The sequence below is a fragment of the Scardinius erythrophthalmus genome, assembly GCF_964197995.2.
Source record: "Scardinius erythrophthalmus genome assembly, chromosome: 5".
Lineage (NCBI taxonomy): Eukaryota > Metazoa > Chordata > Actinopteri > Cypriniformes > Leuciscidae > Scardinius > Scardinius erythrophthalmus.
Window position 1 is genome coordinate 49,905,835 of NC_138225.1, and position 25,090 is coordinate 49,930,924.

Here is a 25,090-nt window from a genome sequence, read left to right on the forward strand (position 1 = left end):
AAAGACGACATGCAATGATTGGTCGAGAAGCAACGTGTAGTCTGACGTGTTTCTTTTCCACGACACAAGAATTTAGGAGTCAAAATCTGACACAGTTACTATCGTAACAGACAAAAATATTGTGTATTCTAAACCCGGCATAAGTTAGTGATGGTATATAAAGTGATCTCTACACACTTCACGTGATAACTTGCAATAAAAACACACAAGGCAGAAAAAGGTGAATCTCACAGAAACTGTCAAGAAACATATATAAGTATATTTCACATCAAAAGCACCAAAAGAGAAATTATTTTGTAATTTTTTTAAACAAATTATAGTACTTGTTTTAATACCATAATGGCAAAATTAATATATGAAAAATACAAGTTTAATCATTTTTTCACATTTTAACTACACATGGTCGCATTTGTACACAATTTAATTGTTCTGATTTAAAAAAAAATTAATCATTACTGCATTCAAGTAAAGAAAATGAGATTTTTTTTTTAAATCATTAGCATTTAATGGTATTTAATGGTCCATATAATAAATATAATTTATTTTCTATCTATATATTTTTTTCTTGTGATTTTGAGTAGAAATACAACTGACATTTCTTTGAGATTCACCCAAAAGTGTGGGTAGGAGGAAATACCCTCATCAATTTCCTTGACAAGTCCTGTATTGTAACTGGTGATTCAGGGACTTGGTATGGTCTGACTTCATAGGTTTCTAAAAATGTAAAACGTTTAAAATACTATACCATGCAAACATCGAGAAAACTTCTGAAAGTAGTGATATGTAAATGGCCTGTACATGATTCACATAAAGCTTTGCTCGGTGGATCATTAAAATACATTAAAATGCAAGTCCACGCTAATTCTCACATATGGCTTTGCTCTCTTGTGGCTTTCTTGACCACTAATCCCTAACATTTAATCTTTCCCTGATCTCAGTTTCACGCGTTTCAATCGTCTTTGCGGTTAAAGAACTCTCTAAATGCAAGTGGACGCCCACCACATGACATAGCATTTTTACATTCATTTTTTACATGTCTATAGTCTCCTAAAATGATGAAAAAAAATAACAATTTGCACTGGAAACGCCATCTAAGTTTCCTTTATAATGTAGATCATTTCCTTGGCATCGTGTTTACAGAGAGTCACTGTGATTAAAAATCCTCTTTTCCTCCAAATGACTTGAAAGTATTGATCTTGCCAGCACAGGGTTTTACTCCTGAAGAGATGAATTTGTTGGCATTTCAAGGTTATATTATTTCGCTTAGTCTTTTCTATAGGTCTTTTTCATCCTGCAAAGCTTTTGAAACACATTCTCTCACCACATCAGAGCAACGGGAGCCGTCACAGTTTAGGACCCTCGTGGGGATTCAGAGATTGGCTATTCTGCGTCTTGGAATGGGAAGCGGATGAGGAAGAGGAGGAAGTTGAGGAAGAGGATGAGCTGCGCCTCGTCTCCACGCCGGTACTGGTCATTTTCATCTTCCGACGTTTTGCTAGCGGCGCATTGTCGACGCTCTTAAGGAAAAAACCCTCACGCTTCCCCCGGTTAAATGCCTGTGGGAACAAAGAGATACCATGATGCAAAGTTTTTTTTAGAGAGTGGCTAAACAGGAGAGTCAAGAAAATTCCAGGAGAGTGATCATTCAATGGAGGGACAGAAAAGTGTCGAATATTACATTTTACGTGCGTAATAAAGCTGTTTGGGGAATGTAAAAGTTCTGCAAAGATTTAAGGATCAAAGTGCATGCGCACCAATAATGTGATTATTTCCAATAATCAGAGTAATGACTAAGATGTTCACATGACACAAGCAGAACTTTTCACTCCTGTTTACATGTAATTTTCACTACTTTGATTATGTTGTGGTTATTTTTACCCCCATTATTCGCATTCCCCTCAGCGCAAATGATGAATGTTACTGGCCACTGTTTTCATCTACTTTCATCAAATGCAAAACAAATTTCTAAGGACGTATTGATATTATTCAGCGATTAAGGTGTTTACATGTCTATTGCGACTAAAATCAGCATACGGCACATTGTTTAATGCGAGTGTGGTTACTACGATTATGAGCATGATCGCATTACTTTGATCTGAGAATTGTGTTTACATGAGGTAAAGTTTAATCGCAATAGCCTACGGCCTTCATTGGCTGCCCGTCTTTGGTTCACTGCAGTTTTAAGGAGAAAAAACTATTTGCATATGGTTTGTCTTAAAGTATATTAAAAACACCATGATGTATGTAAACCTATTGTAGGAGAAGCCTGTAATATAGCATTTAAGCATAATAGATGCACTTTAAAAATATCATTTGTGTTTCGAAGATGTATTTTGTAGTGTATGTAGGTAAGATGTAGAAGAACAGGTTAATCTCCCTTATGCTGGGGAAGGAAAGGATGTACCAACATCAGAAATAATAAAATAAAACATTATTTTTGTTATTCCATTTGGTATGGCTATTAACTGAACATAACAAATAACATTCCTCATGTTTTTCAATTTTACTCTGGTGCATCGCTACTCAATACAGCAGACAAAAACGCAAATACTTGACCTTGTAGGTGGCATTGACATAGGTACGGACAGTCGGGCCGGTGGACTCCAGAACATCAGGGGTGCAGAGAGGGGTGGAGGACATGACGCCACCTCCCTGAAGCCAGGCGTTCTCTTTCAGAGCCGAGAGCTTCAGCCGTCGCTCAGGATCTACGGTTAACAAACCTGTGAAGATGAAGAGGGAGATAAAACTTGAGATGGAAGCTAATTTGGGGGCTGCCAATATAAGGATCCTTCAGCCACTAAACCACCATCCTCAGGGACCCTCACACTCTTTCCTTCCACCAGGGCACTGAACCTCATCCATCTCAATCTAGATGATCAAATGACAGCTATAATAACAAGCACTTGTGCTGAAATTGGACTGAAATGCGTTCGAGAGCCTGCGGGTCCCTGATGGCTTGGTCAGGAATCACTCATCGAAAGCTTTGGAGTGGTATAAAGGTATTAAAACGTATTTCACAGCTATTTCAGGTCGTAATCAATAGAGGCTCCAAGTATTGGGTGAACGCAAGTAAATTTCACATGTCTCAGTGCTCTAAACCCATAAAGATTGCAGCTCAGTAACTATGGATGATCACAAACAATTTTACAGAAGACTTCATAAACTAGAAGATCCTGTACTTAGGGCTTTCTGAGTGAAACCTCAATTGGACCCTAATCTTAAACCTGATTTAAATGACACACATTCAGGTTGTTCAAATGGATTTTCTGTGTAGGGAAGGATAATATTCAATCTCAGAAACTGCCTACTGAACAAAAACAGGCTACAGAACTGAAAAAAACTAAAGGGAATCTACAGCTATATTCAGACAGTTATCGTTTTACATGGGGACATAAGGTGATTTCCAAATTTGCTGGGGCTAGTCTGTGATTTTATTGCCGTCTGAATCCAGAATGTCAGTGGTTTTCTCCCACCACCTGCGGAAATGTTTTTAACAAACGCCAAGGTCGTGTGTTAATTTAATTGCCGCCTGAACCCACATCTCAGAGTTTGCAAGAAAAAAATCAATCCAAAAGTTATTTTGTACACTTTTACTACTGAAATGCTGGAAACCGTTTAGAGGAATAATAATAAATAAAAAAAGGGATATTATTATTATGCAACTAATCATTTTACTAGTTGAACAAGCAGTTGTAAGATAAGAAGCAAGACAGAAAACCATTTGAATTACAGCTTGTCAATTTTCCTATTTTTAGGTAGGATATATAAATGTATTCAAATGATAAATAGGATATTATTTTCCTATTGTTAAAGTAAATATGAATTTATTCATATTATTTAAATAAGTACACCTGTTCTTTTGGGGTCAGAACTGCACTACATTTGTGTCATCAAAATGGAATCGGTTTACTTCTGTTGCTAGGTAACAACAATGCAGGAGAAGGCGGCAAAATGGATAATGTTGTGTGCCTCACTGTTGCGCTACAAAGGTTTATCCCTCTACTCCGCTTTCAGTGTCAGTCCAGCTTGTCAGGAAAGTGAGTGGGCGCACACACACACGTTGGGTTTCCATGTTTTATGGGGACTTTCCATAGACATAATATATGGCCTTTCAAGGTGGCTGGCGGGGGGTGGGGGAGAGGTTATCAAAAGCACATCAACTGTTACGGGAGTTCCTCAGGGATTGGTTCTTGGACCTCTCCTCTTCCCCATATTCACTATATCACTAGGACACAGGCACATGGTTTGTCCTATCATTTTTATGCTTATGACACTACTTATTTTATTTATACTCTATCACTAATAATATACAAACTGTGTATTGTATCCTCTAACCCTAAACCTATCAATCACCGAAAACTTTCTGAATTTGTACATAAAAAAATTAATTAAAAAAACATAATTCTGTAAGATTTATTAGATGTTTTCCTCATGGGGATATTGTGGGGAAATTTGGTTCCCACGACGTAGGGTTTACCAGGACCACACACACAGTTTGACTAAAACATACGTCATCCATAGCGGTTCATTTCCGATTGCATTCATATCAGCAGTGAACCATAACGGAGATCACAGGAACCGTACCCCAGACCACCTTTTTAAGTAGACTGAGGTATGGTTTGTGGATGTGTACCCGAGGTTTGTAAAACAAGACTCGTATCATTCAAACAAACCAATCTCAAATGAACCCAGGTGTTCCATATTAATAATAATAAAGTTATCCTTAACTAAAAAATGTTTCCCACCCAAGTTGACTCTTTCACTATTAGTACCTCTCACTAGATCTTTGGCCTCTTCGGACACACCCTTCCAGGCTTCTCCGTCCAATGAGAAATCTCCCTCTTTGATCTTATGCATGATGTCAGCTGCATGCGACGATGTCATGCCTTTTTTCTCACTCTGGAATGGAACTTGACCAGAGAGCATGGTGTACTGACAAAAAAAATAAACATCAACAATATCATCATGTTACATTACATTTCTGTTCTTAATTTTTTTTGACAAACTGTTTTTCTAAAGTCTGTTTTTTTTTGTTTTTGTTTTTTTTATACTCTGGTATTTTTTAATCAAAATGCCAGACTAACATTTTCAAATAAATAATGTGTTAATTTTCTCTATTTAATCAATTTAACGTAACAACATTCCCAGACACACTCTGGAATGGAACTTGACCAGAGAGCATGGTGTACTGACAAAAAAAATTAAACATTAACAATATCAGCATGTTACATTACATTTTTATTCTCACATTTTTTTAACAAATTGTTTTTCTCAAGTCTGATTTTTATTTTTTTGGGAAGTATAAGTAAAGATTACTTTTGGAATTCATCAAAATACCAGAGTAACAATTTCAAATAAATAATGTGTTAATTTTCTCTAATGAATCAATTTAACGTAACGTAACATTCCCAGACACCGACCTCTCCCCTGACTAAAACAATATGACCGCCCAGGCAATACATATAAACACTCACACCTACCAATATCACCCCGAGGCTCCAGAGGTCGCACGCCTGGTCATATCCCGAGCTGTGGAAGAGCTCAGGCGCGGCGTACTGCAGGGTGAAGCAGGGGGTCTGCAGGGGGGCACTCCCGCTCCCCGCTGGAAACAACCGCGCAAAACCAAAATCAATCAACTTCAACACGGAGTCATCCGACTCATCAGCAAACAGCACGTTCTGCCAGTGGAGGAGAAAAAAAGAGAGACAATACGTGACAAACTGCTATGCATTAACACAATAAACCACAAGAGGTTCTATGTTACAGTCATTTGACTTCATGTGCATGTTTTAGCACTGTTGATCCAATTATGATGCATCGCAATGTACTGAAACGTGCAATGCGCATCATATTGTGAGGCATTTGATCTAAGTGATGGATGAAAGATCTCATTTAGGAAAAAATCCCACTGATGAAGATTAATGTCGACAGTCGTCAGATGTGGACGGCGCATTAAAATTCCACAGCTCAAAGACGAAATCAGCACATGGATAGCTGAGTGAACGCCGAATACATAACATCATAGAAGTCAAATCAAGCAAACTATGAATGATGATCACACAGCTGACGGGAGATCTGAATGAGAGAATGAGAAACTGACTAAAGCAAGGCCAGTTAGCACTGCGACAGATGCCAGCATAATGCTTTCCTCAACGCATGACAGCATCCTTTTATACGTTTAGAGAAAGAATTGATTAGAAAGGCACTAAGGCTGCTCATTTCTTCATTCTATGTTAGTCCATCCTTGCGTTCATTTATCTGTTTGCTGTTCTTTTGTTCAAACCGCAACAAATCTACACATTTGTTGATGCATATCGATTCTCAACAATCGAAAACGTTTCCATATTAATTTTTTACTCATTTATTGATAAACTGATCCCAGCTGAGCTTTTTCACTCTCTTCTCTCTCACAGCGAGTTGAAACCGCAGTGTGTGCTTTAATTAAATAAGTGTGTGCAGCTCATGATCTGGTGTTTGCAGCTCGGTTCACAGGAAATGCAGCGGAGCCCATTTTCTGCATATGCTGTAAGTTTAATGTGCATTTGGGACACATGCACCAGTTGTGCTTGCTTTATTTTTTCCCACATTCGCATAATCGCCAACATTTTTGTGGACAGATGATTACAGCATTTCACTAGATCTGTAATGGGAAGGTATTGTTTTGAAGTTATACATTTGAGTATCATGACAACATTAGTATTTGTGATGCACTGAAATTTTAGCAAGCAGAAATATTTCAGTTTCGACCAAAATGTTTTTGGAGGGCCAAAATCATTGACTGACATGGTGATGTTTAATTAGTTATTTTGATATGAAACATGGTTGAGCATCAGAAAGAAACATTACAATTTACTAAAATGTCTCGTGTAATCGTTCAATCAGTGTTTTAACCGGGGAAAGATGTCAATAAAACAGCTTGTAAACAATGGCACATAACTACATTTACATCAGAAAAAACATTCAATGAATTTAAGAGCATTATATGCACTACATTACTACAATTATATTTTTACTTAACCTGTTGTCTTTTTTATTTGATTTATGTTTGAATAAATCTGCCATGATTAATGTCATTAAAGGCACACTATGTATCTTTTCAACCTTCATAATATATTTCCAAGACCCTTCTGATGGTACATCGACTTACAATAGGTTGAATGACGCGTCTGCCATAGCCTGACGGGGTCTGTATCGCTTTTACTGGCACTATGTAACTTCAGGGTTCGGGTAGTAACCAGTGCACAAAAAGAACTACAAAATTCGACTGCTTTACGGCATACGTCACTTCCCCCACCACTTCCTCAAATTTAGACGTGAGAGGCCAACCAGCGTTTGTTTTCGGCTTTCGTGCGTATGTTTTTGTCATGGGGGTTGTTTACACCTGGCCACTTCATGCGTTTTCTGTGATCAGATAGCTATCCGATCGTGAAAAGACCAGGTGTAAATGCCCTCCGAAACGCATTCAAGACGGATTGATTGGAATCCGATCGCTCAAACCACTTCAGGAGGAGATCTGTGCCGCATTCCAGACGAAACTGGACAAGTGTAAATGCATCTGGTTGTTGAAACCATATGTAAATTGTAACCAAAAAAATGCTCAAATTGTAAATTGTAACCCAAAAATGCTAAAAAAATATTTGATATGACGACGCTACTGGAACACGCATCACCGCAGCTGAACATCTATTCCATCAAGCCAACGTGCAAACTATCGCAAATCAAAGTGAAAGTAAGTCGCAGACGCTTATCACACAATCATCATCATTAAAAGTAAAGAAATGAAGTGATCTTACCAGGGCTGTTACTGCTCTCTCTTATTGCGGTCTTTGATTTTGAAATTTTAGTTGATGATCAATAAAATGCAGCTCATTTCTGTTGCTTTCGGTGACGTGCACTCCATTAAATCCGCATATAGCGCGAGAATTGAAGATCGGATTTAAATCCGTTTCACAAAAACACATTTATGTGACCAGGTGTAAATGGAATCGTTTTGATAAATCTGATAGCTATCCGATCTGAGAAAACGCATGAAGTGGCCAGTAAATAAATCTCTTATTTGTAAACTTGTTTGCGTTCTATGTTTTATGTTGTTGTGTTTGCTTGTAGTATGTCATTTTTTTTTTCGATGCCGTTCATTCATCCATTGTTGATAATTAGACCAGTCCAATAATTTCCACATATGTCTTGCTAGCTTTCGATTATCACAGCTGTTAACAGACTTGCAAACACTCGTTTCTCTTACGTGTTTTTTGCGTTATGTTTTATTGCCTAGCTTGCCTCACAAACTAGTTTGCCAGCTGAACTCAGGTGTTGTGAGGTGTATTTATCACGTAGTCCTGAGGGATATCAGACGACGCTGTTGAAGTTGATTCCTGCGATTATCATGAGAACAGTTTTCAATATCTCACATAAATATCAGGACATAAATAAGCCTAACGTAGAGGTTGTAAATAAACGAGCACAATTTGCAAACTATTATGATAAATTGCAATAAATATGTCTTCGGAGTCTATGTGTGCCTGTTACACGCAGGTACCAGTGTACAGGGTGGAGGGTAGGGGGGTGGAGGCGACATTTATTTGGCGACTCTAGGGGTCGCTGTTTGACAAAAACACAAATTCTCCACAGTGTGCCTTTAATATAAAAACTGCCTTGTGTGCAATTAAATGTTTATATATAACCTTTATTTAAACAGGAAAAGTCCCACTGAGACACAGTCTCTTTTACAAGGGAGTCCTGTATAGCACAATTTATATATATATACTGCTCAATTTGACATTCTGTTTTTAATATGTCACATATTCTGTTTTTAATATGTCATGATGACTCACGAGTTGAGTATTTGTGCTAAATCTGCGCAGATTTGGCTTACACAAACTTCCCAAACATAATAAATAACACGCCAAATTGGCTAGTGATTTGACAGGGTTAAATTTTTACCCGCATTTGGCGGGGTTGGCGGGTGTTAATTTCAAACCCTGCTTGTAACCACTAGAAAAAATGACTCTAAACACCCTATCAATGTGTCAGTGACGTTTGCACAGATAAGCACCACTCACACTTCCTTCAGTAAATGTAAAATCTATGTAGATTATGATAGATAAGTGGAACGGATCGGCAAAAAAAGAAAGAAGAAAAGAAACAGAATAACTATATAAGCTGTGACGTACTTATTCTGGTTCTTTTCTTTTTTCTTTTTTTTTTTTGGCTAGTAGAAGTTCTAAATGGCCAGTAACTTAAACTAGCCAAATTGGCCAGTGAGTGAAAAAGTTCATTTCAAACCCTGGTTGTAAGGGTGTTGCTAGGCTAATTCCCTTATAAAAATCGGTAACATCTGAAATCCTTTCTCACTGCATCTCTCTACCTCTGGTTTGAGGTCTCGATGTACGACTCCAGCCTCGTGCATGTAGCTGACCGCTGACACCAGGCTCTTCATCAGCTGACTGGCCTCCCATTCTGCAAACATCTTCTTTTTCCTTATTCGCTCCAACAGCTCGCCACCACGCAACAGCTCCATGACCAGATACGTATGGTACTGGGAGAGATGGAACGGAGAAAATGGGAACGAAAAAATAACAGTAGTAACAAAAAGGGATGGGGTTAAAAAATAAAAAGCAATACAAGAGAACTAAAAAGTATTATATACGTGACCAGGTATGTACGCAAAGGCAAAAAAAGATTAAAAAAGTGCTCATTTTAATTAAAAAAAAATCAATGTTTTTTAAGGATATGGTTATGATTAATAATAATTATTAATAATGATTAATATGATTAATTAACAACGTTTTTGCATGCTGTGGTGCAAAAACATACCTGATCGGTATAGACCTCGTGGAGTGTGACGATGTTCGGGTGAGATTCACACTGGCGCAGTGCTGCGACCTCTCTCTGAGTCATGGCCTCCATCCTACAATGACAGAAAGACTCTGAGTAGGGAATCGTCAACGATAATATCGTAATTGTTGATTTAACGATGTGCGAACTGAGTATGTCACGCCTTTCACTGCATGATGTAGCCTATTAGAATCCAGTTAAAATGCCAACAGAAAATCTTTTGCGCATCTTAGAGCAACAAACACCAATGTTTGATTACTGAATTAATCACCTTTTTTAATGAATTATTTGAGTGAATGATTCATTAACCCATTAACAAAGGCACTTTAGTTTAGTTTCTGAATGAATAAGCCGTTCTGAACGAATCATTTGAATGAATGATTCAATGGCTCACTCATTAATACAGGGACTTACTGCCACCTACCGGTGGTTTTAGTTTCATATAGGGCCGGACAGCATAACAATATATATGGCATTACTACGGTATAAATTGTCTATTTTGTTAAAGATTTTACTATTCAAGTATCTCAACAGCTATACAACTACTGATATTTATACAATTTGTTTATATGAAAGATTTCAAACCTAAAATGATGCAATAGTATTTAGTTTAAAATTTTTTATTATTAAGACACCATTTTAAATAGTTTTCTTAGTCTGTTCATTTGTTCGGAGAGTTTCACTACCAGACATTTTGGAAGTTTAAGATAACAAAACATAAAATAATATGTATTATTTAGAGGTACTAAAAATAATTCAAACATAGGTTTTATAGAATAAAGTGATATATGTCATGAATTTATCAAATTGTTTAGTCAGGAAATAATGCACTAGGACACAAAAATAAGCACGCCATGTCATTGACCCTCATACAGTTAAAACTATGCAATATTTTATGTTTCCATTTAATTATTAAAGTTCTGTACTAATTCTAACTTCATGTTAAATAAACCTACTGTACCTGAAAAACTCATATTTTTGTTATATTATATTTGCCCTATTTTTTGTAATTAGCTTTTTTCTTATTTTTAAATGAGATATTGTGATATACATTGTTATCGTGAAATAAAATGTCATATCATGAAATAAGATCATATCGCCCACCCCTAATTTCATATTTAAAAACATTTTGTTTCAATATTCAAAATTGTACTTTTACAATTTAAAACTCATAGTATAATTTACGCAATTGTAATTGCAGTGCAAATGTGTATATGCCACCTCTGAGCCATATTAGATGCATAGATGAGCAAACGTACTAAATATGCAGCTTCTGTGCCACCTCTGCAGTGCAAAAATTATATTATTGGATTGGTAGCAGCCGTATAACGTTGTATTATTCTAATTGAATTTATTGATTAAATGTAAGAATTTGACAAAAGATGATTGATACATCATATAGTTTAGAAAAAAATTTTCATGAAAGGCCTAAATCAGCTAAGATACCAGCACAAAAACACACTCAGCAAAATATTATCGAATTATTGTTATCTACAAAACCCCAGAAAATACACAAATTTTCTCAATATCAAACTCCCCTAGTGCTAAAACCTTTTAGATAGTTTTTTACATTAAAGGGGGCTTATTTTTTTCAGTAGTTTTAAACAACTTTTCTACTAAACGAACAAATTTTTACAACATTGTGTTTGTTTTCTCATCTCTTTTTCTTTGTTAGTTCATTTGTAGGAAACCTCAAGTAATGACTTTAAAACCTCAAGTGATGATATAAAGTATGTGGTTTGGCAATGAACAAATCTGGTTTAATGTCTCTACCTTCGGCTGATGATTTTCACAGCGTATTCCTGGCCACTCTGCCTGTGTCTGCACTTCCTGCAGACAGAAAAACTGCCCTCGCCCAGTGGCGCCCCCTGCAGGCACAGCTCATAATGCTGAAAGAACTGAGAGTCCTGAAAAAAGACAGAAGAAACAATGATGTTTTAAATTTTTTCCCCACCCAATAAAAAAAATAATTTATAAATAATAATAATTTTTTTTTTTTTTAAACAGGTAGCTGTGTACCTTTAGCATAGAACTGCGCTGGACTATAGCAGAACCAGGTCGGTCAACATTCACATGAGCGTCCAGAACATCCGCCATAACCACATTCTTATTGAACAAGATAGAAGGAGCCACAAAGGAGTAGCCCTGAGAGAAAAGAAGAGACTGGATCACTACAGAGATTGATTTGGCAACAGTAAAATCCCTGCTGAGAAAAAAACTGGTTGAACCAGCCAAAGTGGCTTGTTGGTTTTAGATATTCTGGCAGAATATTTTATTCTTTAAAAAAAAGTTTTGCATAAGAAGATTTGGAATGACAAGTTGAGCAAGTAAATTTTTTGGGTGAATTATTTCTTTAAACTGGTTTAGCTGGTGTTTGGCTGGTTAGACTGGTCTGGTTTGGCTGGTTAGACTGGTCTGGTTTGGCCAGCTGAGGTTGGTCGAAGCTGTATGTTTCAGTAGTTAAAGCTGAATAAAAGAACATCACGGAACAGAGTATACATGGCAGAGAAGGTGTTGAAAAGTGTGTGTTGTGACTTGATCAAGGAGACTAGGTATTAAGTTACCGAGCTGTATGTGTACAGTTACACTATCTGTTGCTATTAATAATGGAGGGCTGTGGCAGGAAAGAAGATTTCATGTATTGTATGCATGTATGTATCTCCATGAAAGGGACACAGGGACGGGTGTGTTTGAGTGCACGCGAGTACCTGAAACAGACGGTCCGTACTAGGTGGTGTGCTGGCAGGGGAATAGACCGGATCCATTCCTGTAAACTCCTCGGCAAAGTTGCCCACATCCAACTCATTGCGTAGTTCTGGTCGGAATGGGCTCTGAACCTTTTTCTCTGCCAAGTCCGACCAGTTTAAGCCCTAGAGAGACCAACCAGTTGAGGTTTGTGACAATCTACAGTGACACCAAAAATATGTGGACACTTAAGCCACTTAAATATGTATGAAGGTCACTGTAGTAGATAACGAAGTATCAAGTTTGTTTGTTTGTTAAAAAAAAAAAAGATTTTAAACATTTCTGGTTAAACATTTTTATACCACAAGGTTTGTTTTACAGCTAATGAGTGGAAAAAACGGGACTTCGTTTTATCCATTGGTTGGTGACTGGATTGTAAAAAAGTGAGAGAAGCATACCAGAATGGAGGCAGATATGAATGTATATCCTAATATCTTAATACATACATATATAGAATATCTTAATCCAGATATGAATGCAGTACATCCTTGCATACGTCGGCAGGGACAAGTCATATCACAGGAAGAGCAAGTTGTGACATTTTGATTAAAGGTTACTTTAAGTGTGGATTGTGAAACAGTAAGGCTTTACAAAAAGGATGGAGCAATGAAACAGAAGCAATATTGAACAATATTAACTACTCAAAAAAAACAATAAACAAGCATTACAATTTCATACTGTTAGAAAAAGGGTTAGCCAATCATAAGAGTAGGCATTAACAGGTCATTTGTGCATCAGAGAAAGGACAAAAAGCAATGTAAAACTAAATTATGACCATTTTTGATGCAAAAATCTTGACAATTTAAGTGGGCCTCAGGGAAAAGAATACCGGTAAATAAAAAACTACCCCATAATGTTTACCTTTCTAATCATTAATCAAATCACCGAGCCCTGTTGTTTTTCAAGCCCTCCCTAAAACCACCTAAAATAACTACTATTCACGATCTAATCAATTCCTGATGAAAAAAAAGATATATATTATAAATAGACATGAACACAGTCAAACTGCGCTATCAGATAAGCGCTAAATAAATGTCACTGTTTCGGTCAATGATCTGGGCCCTCCAAAACTCTTTCGGACGAAACCGAACACTGATTTTCTCATTTTTGGTGCATCACTAATTAAGAGATTACAATCGCATTGAACACAGAGATCAAATGTGTGGAATAAAAAGCAAAAAAAAGAACCTTGAAGAAAGGATGACATTTGATGTCCTCGGCTCCTCGGGGACCAGAGCCCAATCTCTTATGAGGGTCTTTCACAAGTAACTTTCGCAGGAGATCCTGAGCCAAGGGCCCAATGATGGAGGGGAACGGAGGCTCACAGCGCAGGATGCGTCTGCCAGAGAGAGAAAGCTACTTTAATTCCGGAAAATAACTTAAGAGATGCAATCATAACAGTCTCACTGGGAGTTCAAACACTGTGTGTATGTGGACGTGTGGAGAAAATCATTGGGATCACTGGAGGTTTGCCTGTGTGTGGGCGAGACTCACTTGGACACCTCGCTCTGGGAATTTCTCTCTCCTTCCAGAGTAAACGGAGACGCTCCCGTCAACAGCTCAAACATCAGAATCCCCAAACTCCACCAATCCACTGACTACAGAAAGGGAAAGAAGGAATTATTACCACTATTTTATATGTCGTCAATCAAAATGTGGAGAATCTCTCGAAAGCCTGTCAATAGCCCTATTAAGATGGTAAATGTTTCTCATGGGCACGTTAGGGTCAATACAACATTTACAGGGGCTGGTGGGTGATTTTATTGACGTATAAATCCAGATTGTCTGTTTTTTTTCCCTCACACCACCCACATAAAAATTCCCAAGTTGAATTACAATGTTTTTGCCAAACACTAAGGTTGTGTGGTAATTTTGTCATCCGAATCCACATCTCTGAGTTTACAAGCGAGAAACTTTATACAGTTATTGAACCAAACTGAATCAACACTGAACTGACTGAATAATGACTGTTTACTATTGTCTTTTTAGAGCTGTTTTACAGCAGAATTGAATTCTTTTTGCATCATCATTTTCCTGTTTATCACTGTAAAGCTGCTTTGAAACAATCTATGTTGTATAAAGCGCTATATAAATAAAGATGACTTGACTTAAATCACCATCCGTGCAAATTTATTTTCAGACATTCCGAGAAACAATTACCGTCCGAATAAGGATAAAAACATGCCATATTTTTGTCCAAAATATATATATATATATATATAAACGCATAAATTTGCAAGAAATTTAAGACCATTAAGATGGACATTATGTAATAAAAAAGTAACTAATTTTAACCACAAATTCTCATTACAGAAATGCAAAAGTTATCATCACCAAAATTTGTAATACTTGATTTTATGCCTATAATATGGAAAGAGAGATATATTATTTAAAAGTTAATGTGTATATTTTTATTTAACATTCTTTAACAAATTTAACATTACAAATACATTCTTCCATCACACCTTAATGTGCAGAGGCTAAATATAATTCCGACATTTGTAGGAAGATAGCTTAAATTACAGTAAGGAGAATCATTTATGTAAATAATAGCAATGTTTCCATACACCTATTTCTATGAGCATTATGGGATATCGCATTAAAAAAATGTTTGATGGAAATGCCAAGAAGCACATCAATTCTAAAAATGCACATAAAAAATGTTTGTGCTCAAATGTGGTGGATACATTTTTATCCGATATGACAACATGCACATAAACTACAAAGGAAACACATTTATCAAATAAATCCCTCGATGCAAAACAAAAAAACTCACGTGACTTTGCCTTAACAGAGGATGTGATTGGACAACTGGACTAACCAGCGGATCAGTTTCAAAGTCTGTCATCAGAATGATTTGGTATAATAACCTCCCAGAAGTGTCTCTCATGAATGTATTTTCAAACACTAGGGTTTCATCTGCAAACTCGCCAGTCATTTACGATGTAGGAAAACAGAGCCACTTCCCCGACTGCAGCAACTTCCATTTAAATTACAGATATTTTGTACCAGTTTCCCAGGAGGTGACAATTTGAACACATGGATGGATGGAAACTGTGCTTTATTTGCACATGGTTTATGCCATATTCCAATTTTACGGATAAGTTAAATTCGCAACTTTGGATGGAAACATCCAATGAATCCAGTGAATGAGAAATACATCTCAAAAAGCCAAAAACAAACTGGTTACATTTCTAATATTTTGGTAGCACTTTATTTTACAGTCATGATCCCCATTTACACATATGTACTTATTATAGTATTTACAATAACTAGGGAATAACTAGGTACTAACCCTGAACCTAACCTTAACCCATGTAGTTACCTTAGATTACCCTTTACTTTCTTGATAAGTAAACTGTAAGTACATGTAGGTGCGCATTTGCTGCGTAACAAAAAAAGTGCAACAAATATGTTTATTTAGAAAATTGTAAAGAATTATAAAGAAAATTATTTCACCCCCTTTGTGCAATTATCTCTCTCTTTTTTTCCTTTGCGATTCTACATGTTACATGCTTTTGTGAGATTAGTCAGATAATTTTCTCTCACCTTGCCATGACCAGCTTTCCCTCTGATAATCTCTGGTGCCATGTACTCTATAGTGCCACAGAATGAGTACGTCCTCTCTTTCTACACATGAACAAAGCATATCAGCATGACAACTGCACACTGGATTACAAGACAATATGGATACAATGAGATAAAAATATAAACTACAGTTATTATTTAATCATTTTTATTTCCCCACCTCCTCTTCCAGAAACTCCTTGCTCAGCCCAAAGTCTGTCAGAACCACATGACCATCACTGTCCAACAAGATGTTCTCCAGCTTAATGTCCCGGTACACAATGCCAAGCTGGAAACACAAAACCAAATAAGGTTCTTAGAAAAACCTGATAATCTGTTAACAGCCTCAATAAAAAATATCACCATAATCTTTCACAATTTCAAAGTTTGATCTAAATTTTTGAGTTCAGCTTGCTAAAAATTGATAATAAAATATTATTGATAATTATAACTAATTATATTTCTCCCAAACAATTATCACAAATGAACAGTATTATTAAAATTGAATTAGTTGCATAAGTGATTTTAACTTCACCAGCTTGTATATCTGTAAGTGTGTATCTAATATTTATCAAATGAAAAAGTGGACAGAAGACACTACAGTAGCTAGTAGTACCTTGTGCAGGTGCTCCAGGGCCAGAATAATTTCCCCCACGTAGATCCTCACCTCGTCCTCGGAGAAATGATCTCTCTGATACAGGTGCGTAAACATCTCTCCTCCACTCACATAGTCTTGCGAAACAAACACACACTCACAAAACTGTCCAAACAACATCAACTTACTAACGGACAAATAGCTAGAAGTCAGAGGTGGGTGGAATGACCAATGTCTTAAATCACCGGGGATGAGTAATTTTACATCACAGTAACAGCATAACAACACATTTATTATTGCTGAAAACTTGAAGACTACACCATATATATATATATATATATATATATATATATATATATATATATATATATATATATATATATATATATATACACACAAATATATAAACCTAAAATTAATATATCTATACTTCTATGTGATTAATTGTAATTTGTGCTATCAAATCGATTAATCGTATCTAACAAAGTTTGTATATGTGTGTGTGTGTATATATATATATATATATATATATATATATATATATATATATATATATATATAAACTTAATATTCATTCATTTATAAACTTTTAGATTATAAATAGCTAGAAGTCAGAGATGGGTGTAGAATGACCAATGTCTTAAATCATTGGGGATGATTAATTTTACATCACAGTAACAGCATATATAACAACACTACCATATTATATTAATACTATATTAATATACTTATAAACTTTTATGCTAGATGTGATTAATCGATTTGAGAGCACAAATTTAACGCCATTGTAAAAAAAAACACACACAAAAAAAAAACAATACTGTGTGTGCACTGTAAAAAATAATTTTTCAAAGTTGTACATAAAACATGCATATTTTTGGAGTACGTTTTACAAGAATATACTAATTCAGTCTTTCTACTTAAAAAAAATTGTTATGTTAAATAAATTAATTGTGACATATGCCAGTCATTTCTAGGTAAAAAGTCAGTCAAATTGCATGTTAATGTTGAGTAAGGCGTTATTTCGATAGCACACCCCTGTGCTTACCTAGTATGAGATGCAGTTTGGTTTGCGTCTGAAAGGCGTAATGGAGGGTGACCAGAAAGGGTGACTGGCGAATGTGCTCCAGCACCTGTCGCTCTGTTCGAGTGTGCTCAGCAGTCTTTGCCTTCTGAACAATGGCCGCTTTCTTCAGAACCTAAAGATCATAAAATCATTTCATAATAAGAATGTGACAAATAACAGTTATAATACGTTTTTTATACTTTATTTTATTTCATGTAATACATTTTTTATATAGTTTTAGTTAATGATAATAAGCATATGAAGAACACAACAAAAAGATAGTGGTAAACTTTTTTTTAAATAAATGTTAACTTTAGTTAATGTATTATCTAACATGAACTAACAATGAGCAATACATTTGTTACAGTATTTATTAATCTTTGTTAATGTTTGTTAATAAAAATCCAGTTGTTCATGTTAGTTCACAGTGCATTAACTAATGTTAACAAATACAAATTTTGATTTTAGTAATGTATTAGTAAATGTTGAAATTAACATTAACTAAGATTAATTAATGCTGTAGAAGAATTGTTCATACTTGGTTCATGTTAACTAAAGTAATCTTATAGTAAAGTGTTACCAAAATGTTGATTTCATTCAAATCTGCTGTAACAGTAGACAAGTGAGAGCTGTATAAAACTAACATAATGGCCCATTATGTTCCAGCAGAGTATTTATTTCTATGACATGTTTGATTTATTTAAAGACATCTGTATTTTTAAAAATAATAAACCTATTGAGCACATTATAACTCTCAGAGCATATTTTTGTTTGTTTTTACTAATTGAAGGACAAGCAAAAATTCATGTGTGATAATAGACAGTACAAACCTTCATGGCGTAGAGTTTGTCTTTATCATGGCCACTGATTTTTCTGACCAGGAATACTTTCCCGTAAGCTGATAAAGAGAAGGAAAAGCATAGATGTAGCTATTTAAAGGGACAGCTCACCCAATGTGTATTAAACAAAACCTCGGCTTCTGAGTAATTTCTGCACTCGAACAAACAATTTTTGAAATGCCCCTAAGAGTCACTGCATCTGCCAATTAGACTGTGATAGAAAAATGTATTATGAATTATACAGAAATGACTTAAATGCTTCCTGTAATTCATTTGTTGTTAATAAGCCAGCATTAAAAATGCAGAATGTGTTTGGGCGTATGCTAGGTCTGATTACATGTCTGGAGTCTCTAGCTGATTATTACACTGAATGACTGAAAAAAAGAGTTTGGCTCATTTGCAGTGAAAAATAAATGTTGGAGATATAAAAGTGAACATTAACATATATTTTGCTGCTAATTTATGTATAAAATGTGTTAGATATACTCCATAATTACAACCTCATGGCCATCATTCATGTGATCACTTTCTTTCATAATCACTTAGTCTGAGTATAAACATTCCCAATGACCTTTACGGGATGGACAAACCAGTTACGGGATGGGATGGGACAGTGCAGCGCTCTCACCTCCGGTGCCAAGCACTTTGAGAAGTTCAAAGTTCTCCATGCCAACTTTCTCAGTGTATCCTGTGAGGTTTGCTGGGAAGGAACAAACAGCGTATTTACGCAACAAATCTTGCTCTCGACCCTTTAAATCCCCCCACATACATATTTGAATAAATATGTTATATAGCCTAATGCATGCAGACATCAGACCAATTTACATATGGCCGATAACCTATACCTATACACCTATAAACCTATAAAATAAATGACCTAAACTATTTAAAATTCTGTCATTAATTTCTCACAAACTTAACCTGTAAGACTTTTGTTCCTCTTTGTAACACAAATGAAGATATTTTTGAATCTGAAGATCTTCTGAAATCTGAGAGTTTCTGTCCCTCCATTGACAGCGACGCAACTACCACTTTGACGCTTCAAAAAGTAAAACTAATCCATATGAATTTAGCGGTTTGGTACAAATTTACTGAAGAGACACGACCGCTTAATATGATGAACAGATTTAATTATTTCACATTTTATTTACATTTAAATATTGATCAGCAAACATAAACAGAAGAATAAGAATGAACCTCATTGGTTCTCGAACGTCAAGTGAACATGCTTTTACCACAACTAATGTGTGCGTTGATAAATGTATAGGCTAAGTGGATCATATAAAGCGAGTCTCTTCAGAAAATTTGGACTAAACTGCTCAATACAGGCTATGGATTAGTTTTACTATCTTTTTATGAACTTTTTGAAGCAACAAAGTGGTAGTTGCGTATCTGTCAATGGAGGAACAGAAAGCTCTCCGATTTCATCAAAAAGATCTTTATTTGTGTTCTGAAGATGAACGAAAGTCTTAAAGGTTTGGAATGAAATGAGGGTGAGTAATTAATGACAAAATTTTCCTTTATGGGAGAACTATCCCTTTAAATGCCATGTTACACATCAAAGTACCGTGGTATTAGCATCAGCATGCTACCACCACTTGTTGTAAAGAAATCAAAACACACCAGGTTAAATGAATGCAGTCACCTACCATTAGTGATCTCGAGTTTAACGGTGCAAACTTTACGGCTGGTTTCCCGGTCGGAGTCTTCACCACTGCCACTACTGTCTCCTGACATGATGGCTCTGACTTTTACAATATTTGATCAGTAAAGTGATTTTGACAGCCCGCTCTTCCAATGCACAAACATCTATATTATGTACAGCAAAAGTCGACGGGTTTCTGTTATAAAGCGAAACTTTGCAATTTATGACAGGGTGAATGACATGTTTTTGTTTTTGTTATTATCTCAGCTCACAAATCCCTTTGACATCCTGCTGTGAACACTAATCTTCATGCACGACCTAAATATTAATCTCCACTTTTGATAGGCGCGGGGGCACAGCGATATAGTTTAATATCTTTCAAAACAAGGCGACGATACACGGTATATTCAACACTTAATATGCAGTTAATTGATTATTATGTGGGCCATAAATGGCTGTTATTTCCGTATTTCCAACTTCGACACAACTGTCGTGAGGTCGTCTGCAACCGCAGTGAAGATCGCTGTGCGAGTGTTTACATTACAGCTGATCTCGTTATCGCCTTTTTAGCTTAAACCCAATCAAATAAAGCGATATTTGCTCCGCTAACGAGTTATACTCTGGTAGCGTACGTGCTAACTATCAACGATGACAGATCACGTTAAAAATGTCCTTAACAGCGGATTGACTAAAGCTGAACAAACGTATTTAAGTCCTATGCACCTTCCTTTCGGGTGTAGTTATGCCCGACTCGCGTTAACGTATGCGTTTGTTGTGGAAAGGAAATTAATTGAACGATAAATTCCTGGAAGAAAGTGTAGTAAGGACCATTTCAGCTACGGAAGCCGAAGTAGTGCGGCTGTCTCATGATTCGCGAACCAATTGTTGTTATGAACCGGTTCTTTTTGTTGATTTGGTCGAACCAATTCAGCTCTTAAATCACTCGAATTGTGAACTTGACTGTGTTCGTTTTCATAAGGATGGAAACATAAGAAGAGAGGTGCTGCATTTTTTTATATTTATTTCGTTACAAAACATGACGTAAACGCAAAGGGAACCCTTCTGTGCTATGACTTGAAAGAATCACTTTCTGAACTGGTTCATTAAAATGACCTGTTTGAATGAACCGATTCGCTAAAATGATTCGGACTTTCCGATGGCAAGTGCCGCTATTGGAGTCGGTTTCAGAGATGTGTGGTTGGGTTGGGTGGGTTGGTTCTTCTGTGTAGGTGGTGAAAGAGAAAAGCTGGTGCAATCCAACTTGCCAACTCCCGTACTAAAGGACAGCCTCTCCCACTAACGACACTTTATCTTGCACACCCTTTTTGGATCTCAAGTTGTATACATTCTATGTCACGTGGAAGGGCGATTTTGAGCTGTTATCATTTAGATTGCATTTAGTTCAGATTAAGCTTGTTATTGCTGACAGACGAGAGAGGTTAATAAAAAAAAATGCTTGTATGCATAACACTTATAGCAAGGCATTTTGGCACACTAATATGGGTTAAGTTGTCACAAAGGAAACTTGACAGTAATAGGAATAGCTTACTTCAAACCTATCTAAAACTATCTAAAAAAAACTATCTTTAAATATATTATAGGCTATTTGAAAAATAAAATATGAAATACAAAACAATGTATTTGTATTATAATAGGCTATACTTAAAAGACATTATGTTTTGAATGATTCCTCAAACTGTTCCATTATGACAACTTACCCTTAAGTGTGCCAACATGTCTTGCTATTCACCTTATTTTTCAGGTAAGTGCGGGCGCGGCTTCCTGTGTCGTTCGTTTCCAGTTATTTTTAGCTGTACAAAACAGCTCGTTATGCTACCTGATATTGCAAACTGGTATTTCTTTCTACCTTAATTATAAACACGCTGGTTTTTGGCACAAATAGTTTTACAATTTACTGCACTTTGATATATTCTTGAATATATATTCTTATATATTCTTTGAAAGTCTTGCACATAAAACACTTTACTTCCATGTTGACAAATAAGGTGGATAAGAGGTTCATGCAGGGCCTTAAGTTAACTTTTTGCCAAATCTGCCAATGGCTGGAGACTTAAGAAAATGTATCAGCCATAAATATTTTTACCAGCCATGAAACATAGATTAATCCTTATTAAAGTTACAAAAGTTATTCAGTCAAGAGCAATGAGTGATTGTTCTTTGTCTTTTGTTGTTTGATTAAGAGAGAGCAGCAGGAATATAGGCTGCTGTCACTTTAAGAGCTAATACACAGATCCAATAAACTGTTACACACACACACGTTTTATTTACATTCACTTAAGAGATAACTGACCATGTTATTTTTACAATGATAGTTGCCAAGACAGGAATTTTGAATATGTCTGTTCAAGCGCAAGAAGACGTGAAAGAGAACTCAATTTAGTATTCATGCGCTGTCTGAGATCCAGATTTCTGGGCGCACGCGTTGGATATTTGCACAGTGCGCGTCTAACGAATAGAGTTCCCTTTCACATCTTCGTGCGCTTGAATATTTAAATTGGCCAGGCTTAAACTTTCATGACATCACAGCACTGGTGTAGGCTCGCGCTTGATCGGTCCAAAGTCCGGCATCCGACCAGCGTGGAAGGTCTCTACGTGTTAGGCCTACTGTCTTTTCTCGAGGCAAAGTATCTTTTGATTAAATGCAATACATTTGAATATGTATTCTCTCGTTATTTCATCTGACTCCATAAATGAAAAGGTTTTAATGATATCTGTGCATCATTAAATGTGAGCGACTATTCCTTTTAACTCTTTAATGAAAATAATGTCAAAGTCAGTTAGAATAATCAAATGTAACAATTTATTATGTCAGGTAAATGTATCAAGCCAATTTCATAATCAATTCAAAGATAATCGATACAAAACATCAAATGCTCTGGAATAAAGAGAAGAGATGCAAACCCAACATATGAGCTGAGAGTCTTACTCTCAGCCTCACGGCTAATCTGAAATACAGAAAGGCCCCGATCTTCTCGTTGCATTTCCCTATATAGACAGAAACTTCTTTCACATGGAAACATCTGCTAACAATGGGAATTTATATTCAGAGTTGACACCTTTTGGGGTTGGGAGACCATTTGTCAGGAGACCACCTTCCTTTGTCTGCCAGTTCTCTCTAAACTCTTAAAAACCTTATTACCTTTTGTTTTACTTATTTGGAAATTAGACATTTGTACCAGTCGCACTGAGACATTTCAAATTATACTAAATATGTGTAATACTCGATGATAATCATTCACATTAAACCATATATTTTCTTGGGTGAATTCAGGTGATCTGAGTATGAGAGACGGGCTGAGGGAATGAAATGTAGATTAGGATGACTCGTAGGTGAGACTTTTGTCTCAAATGGTGAGTTCAAATGGTAATTTCCTGCAAGATCCTGTCTTCTCAGGGTCTGGCCGCTCCTTAACCAGACTGTCTGGCATTTTCTAATTTCTCAAGTCTTACACCGGCCTGTCAACTGTCACGAGCATTGCTTGCGTTTGTTCATGTTCATGTTCTCACATATTTGCATTGTTAGAATTTATAAAAATGTTACCGGCCAACTGCCTATTGACCGTTTCATATACTCGCAAACACCGATTTTTGTTAATTTTAGGCCCTGGGTTCATGCATACACACATTTTTGTTGTTGTTTTAAATCTCTCTCTACCGTTTGGGGAAATTAAATTTTTTAAATCTTTAAAATAATTATCTTATGCATTTATTTGAGGACAAATTATTAAATATTTTTAAACTGTGTTTTTGAAAAGCAGTGAGCATATAAGAGACTTATTTCAAAAACAGTAAAAAACCCTAATTATTCTAAACTTGTAGTCGAATGCAAGTTAAAAAATTCTAACCCTCCCAAATCAAAAATTTCAAGTGACCGATAACATCTAAATTTTTAAATTGGCCCAGGTGAAAATCTGTAAATTTAATTTTATAGTTTACAGAATTTCACTTGGGCCAATTGAAAAATGTAGACGTTATCGGTCACTTGAAATTTTTGACTTGGGAGGGTTAGAATTTTTTTACAGTGTATACTGTATATAGGCTAAATGGATTGACATGAATTGGAGTTTGGACATCCATCTTCCCTCCTGGTGTTAGTTATAATCGGATGCAGTGTGTGTGAGTGCTGGTGCAGCAGTATGTGTATTAACAGATTAGGGCAGGTTAAAGGATAAAGGACGCAGACACACTAGGCTATCACTGTATACTGTCATCAACCATCATCTTTCATTATCCTGCACCTGCCTCAGACATCCAGCTATGTACATGAGAAAGTGGGTGCATATCTACCCGGCTCATGTGATTATGTGATCATGTGATTGCTTATTGTAGGCATAAATGCACCTCTATGTTAATGTGTACCTGTGAAAGTTTGAAAGAAAGAATCAATAAAAAGACAGAAGTATGAGGGTATGCATCTATTTCCACAAAATATCACTACTCAACAAAGCAGTTCAAAATGTCAGATTTTATTAGACCTGACAGTAGTTTTCTGCGAGTGCAGTACAGTGTTTCATAGCAGAGCATTGAGCATCATCTACACCATCTTTTAACACTTACAATGCATTTAATTCCATGCTGTATGCAAAACCAAAAATTATTTAATGACAATTAAGTATTTATGTTTACAACATGCAATTAACACTGAATGAGAAAAAATATGAAATTGTCTTCAGATTTTTGATAATAATTTAATTCACTTTTATTGTAATTTAATTAATCATTTCCAGTATCAAATAATTTGCTTATTCACATTGCAAGCAAAAATACAACACAATCAA

At 36.0% G+C, this 25,090-nt stretch overlaps 1 protein-coding gene across 1 annotated transcript; it reads right to left on the reverse strand.

Annotated features, from left to right (window-relative positions):
* Positions 1 to 567: 567 nt before the first annotated feature.
* On the reverse strand, positions 568 to 21,148 carry rps6ka4 (ribosomal protein S6 kinase, polypeptide 4). The gene is made up of 18 exons (XM_081367261.1): positions 20,296 to 21,148; positions 19,275 to 19,346; positions 18,638 to 18,705; positions 17,790 to 17,940; positions 16,763 to 16,878; positions 16,328 to 16,435; positions 16,129 to 16,209; positions 14,074 to 14,177; positions 13,768 to 13,918; positions 12,543 to 12,704; positions 11,854 to 11,979; positions 11,608 to 11,741; positions 9,814 to 9,907; positions 9,365 to 9,535; positions 5,481 to 5,678; positions 4,773 to 4,932; positions 2,557 to 2,720; positions 568 to 1,556 (listed from the first exon to the last, which is right to left on the reverse strand). Exons 1-18 carry the CDS (start codon positions 20,381 to 20,383, stop codon positions 1,344 to 1,346), a joined length of 2,361 nt encoding a protein of 786 aa, XP_081223387.1. The 5' UTR covers positions 20,384 to 21,148; the 3' UTR covers positions 568 to 1,343.
* Between the last annotated feature and the right edge of the window lie 3,942 nt (positions 21,149 to 25,090).

Coding starts and splice junctions, on each gene's coding strand:
- rps6ka4 (XM_081367261.1), bottom strand. CDS start 20,383: ATGTCAGGAGACAGTAGTGGCAGTGGTGAAGACTCCGACCGGGAAACC. Junction 19,347..20,295: donor TAAACTCGAGATCACTAATG/GTAGGTGACTGC, acceptor GTTCCTTCCCAG/CAAACCTCACAGGATACACT. Junction 2,721..4,772: donor GGCCAAAGATCTAGTGAGAG/GTACTAATAGTG, acceptor TCATCTTCACAG/GTTTGTTAACCGTAGATCCT.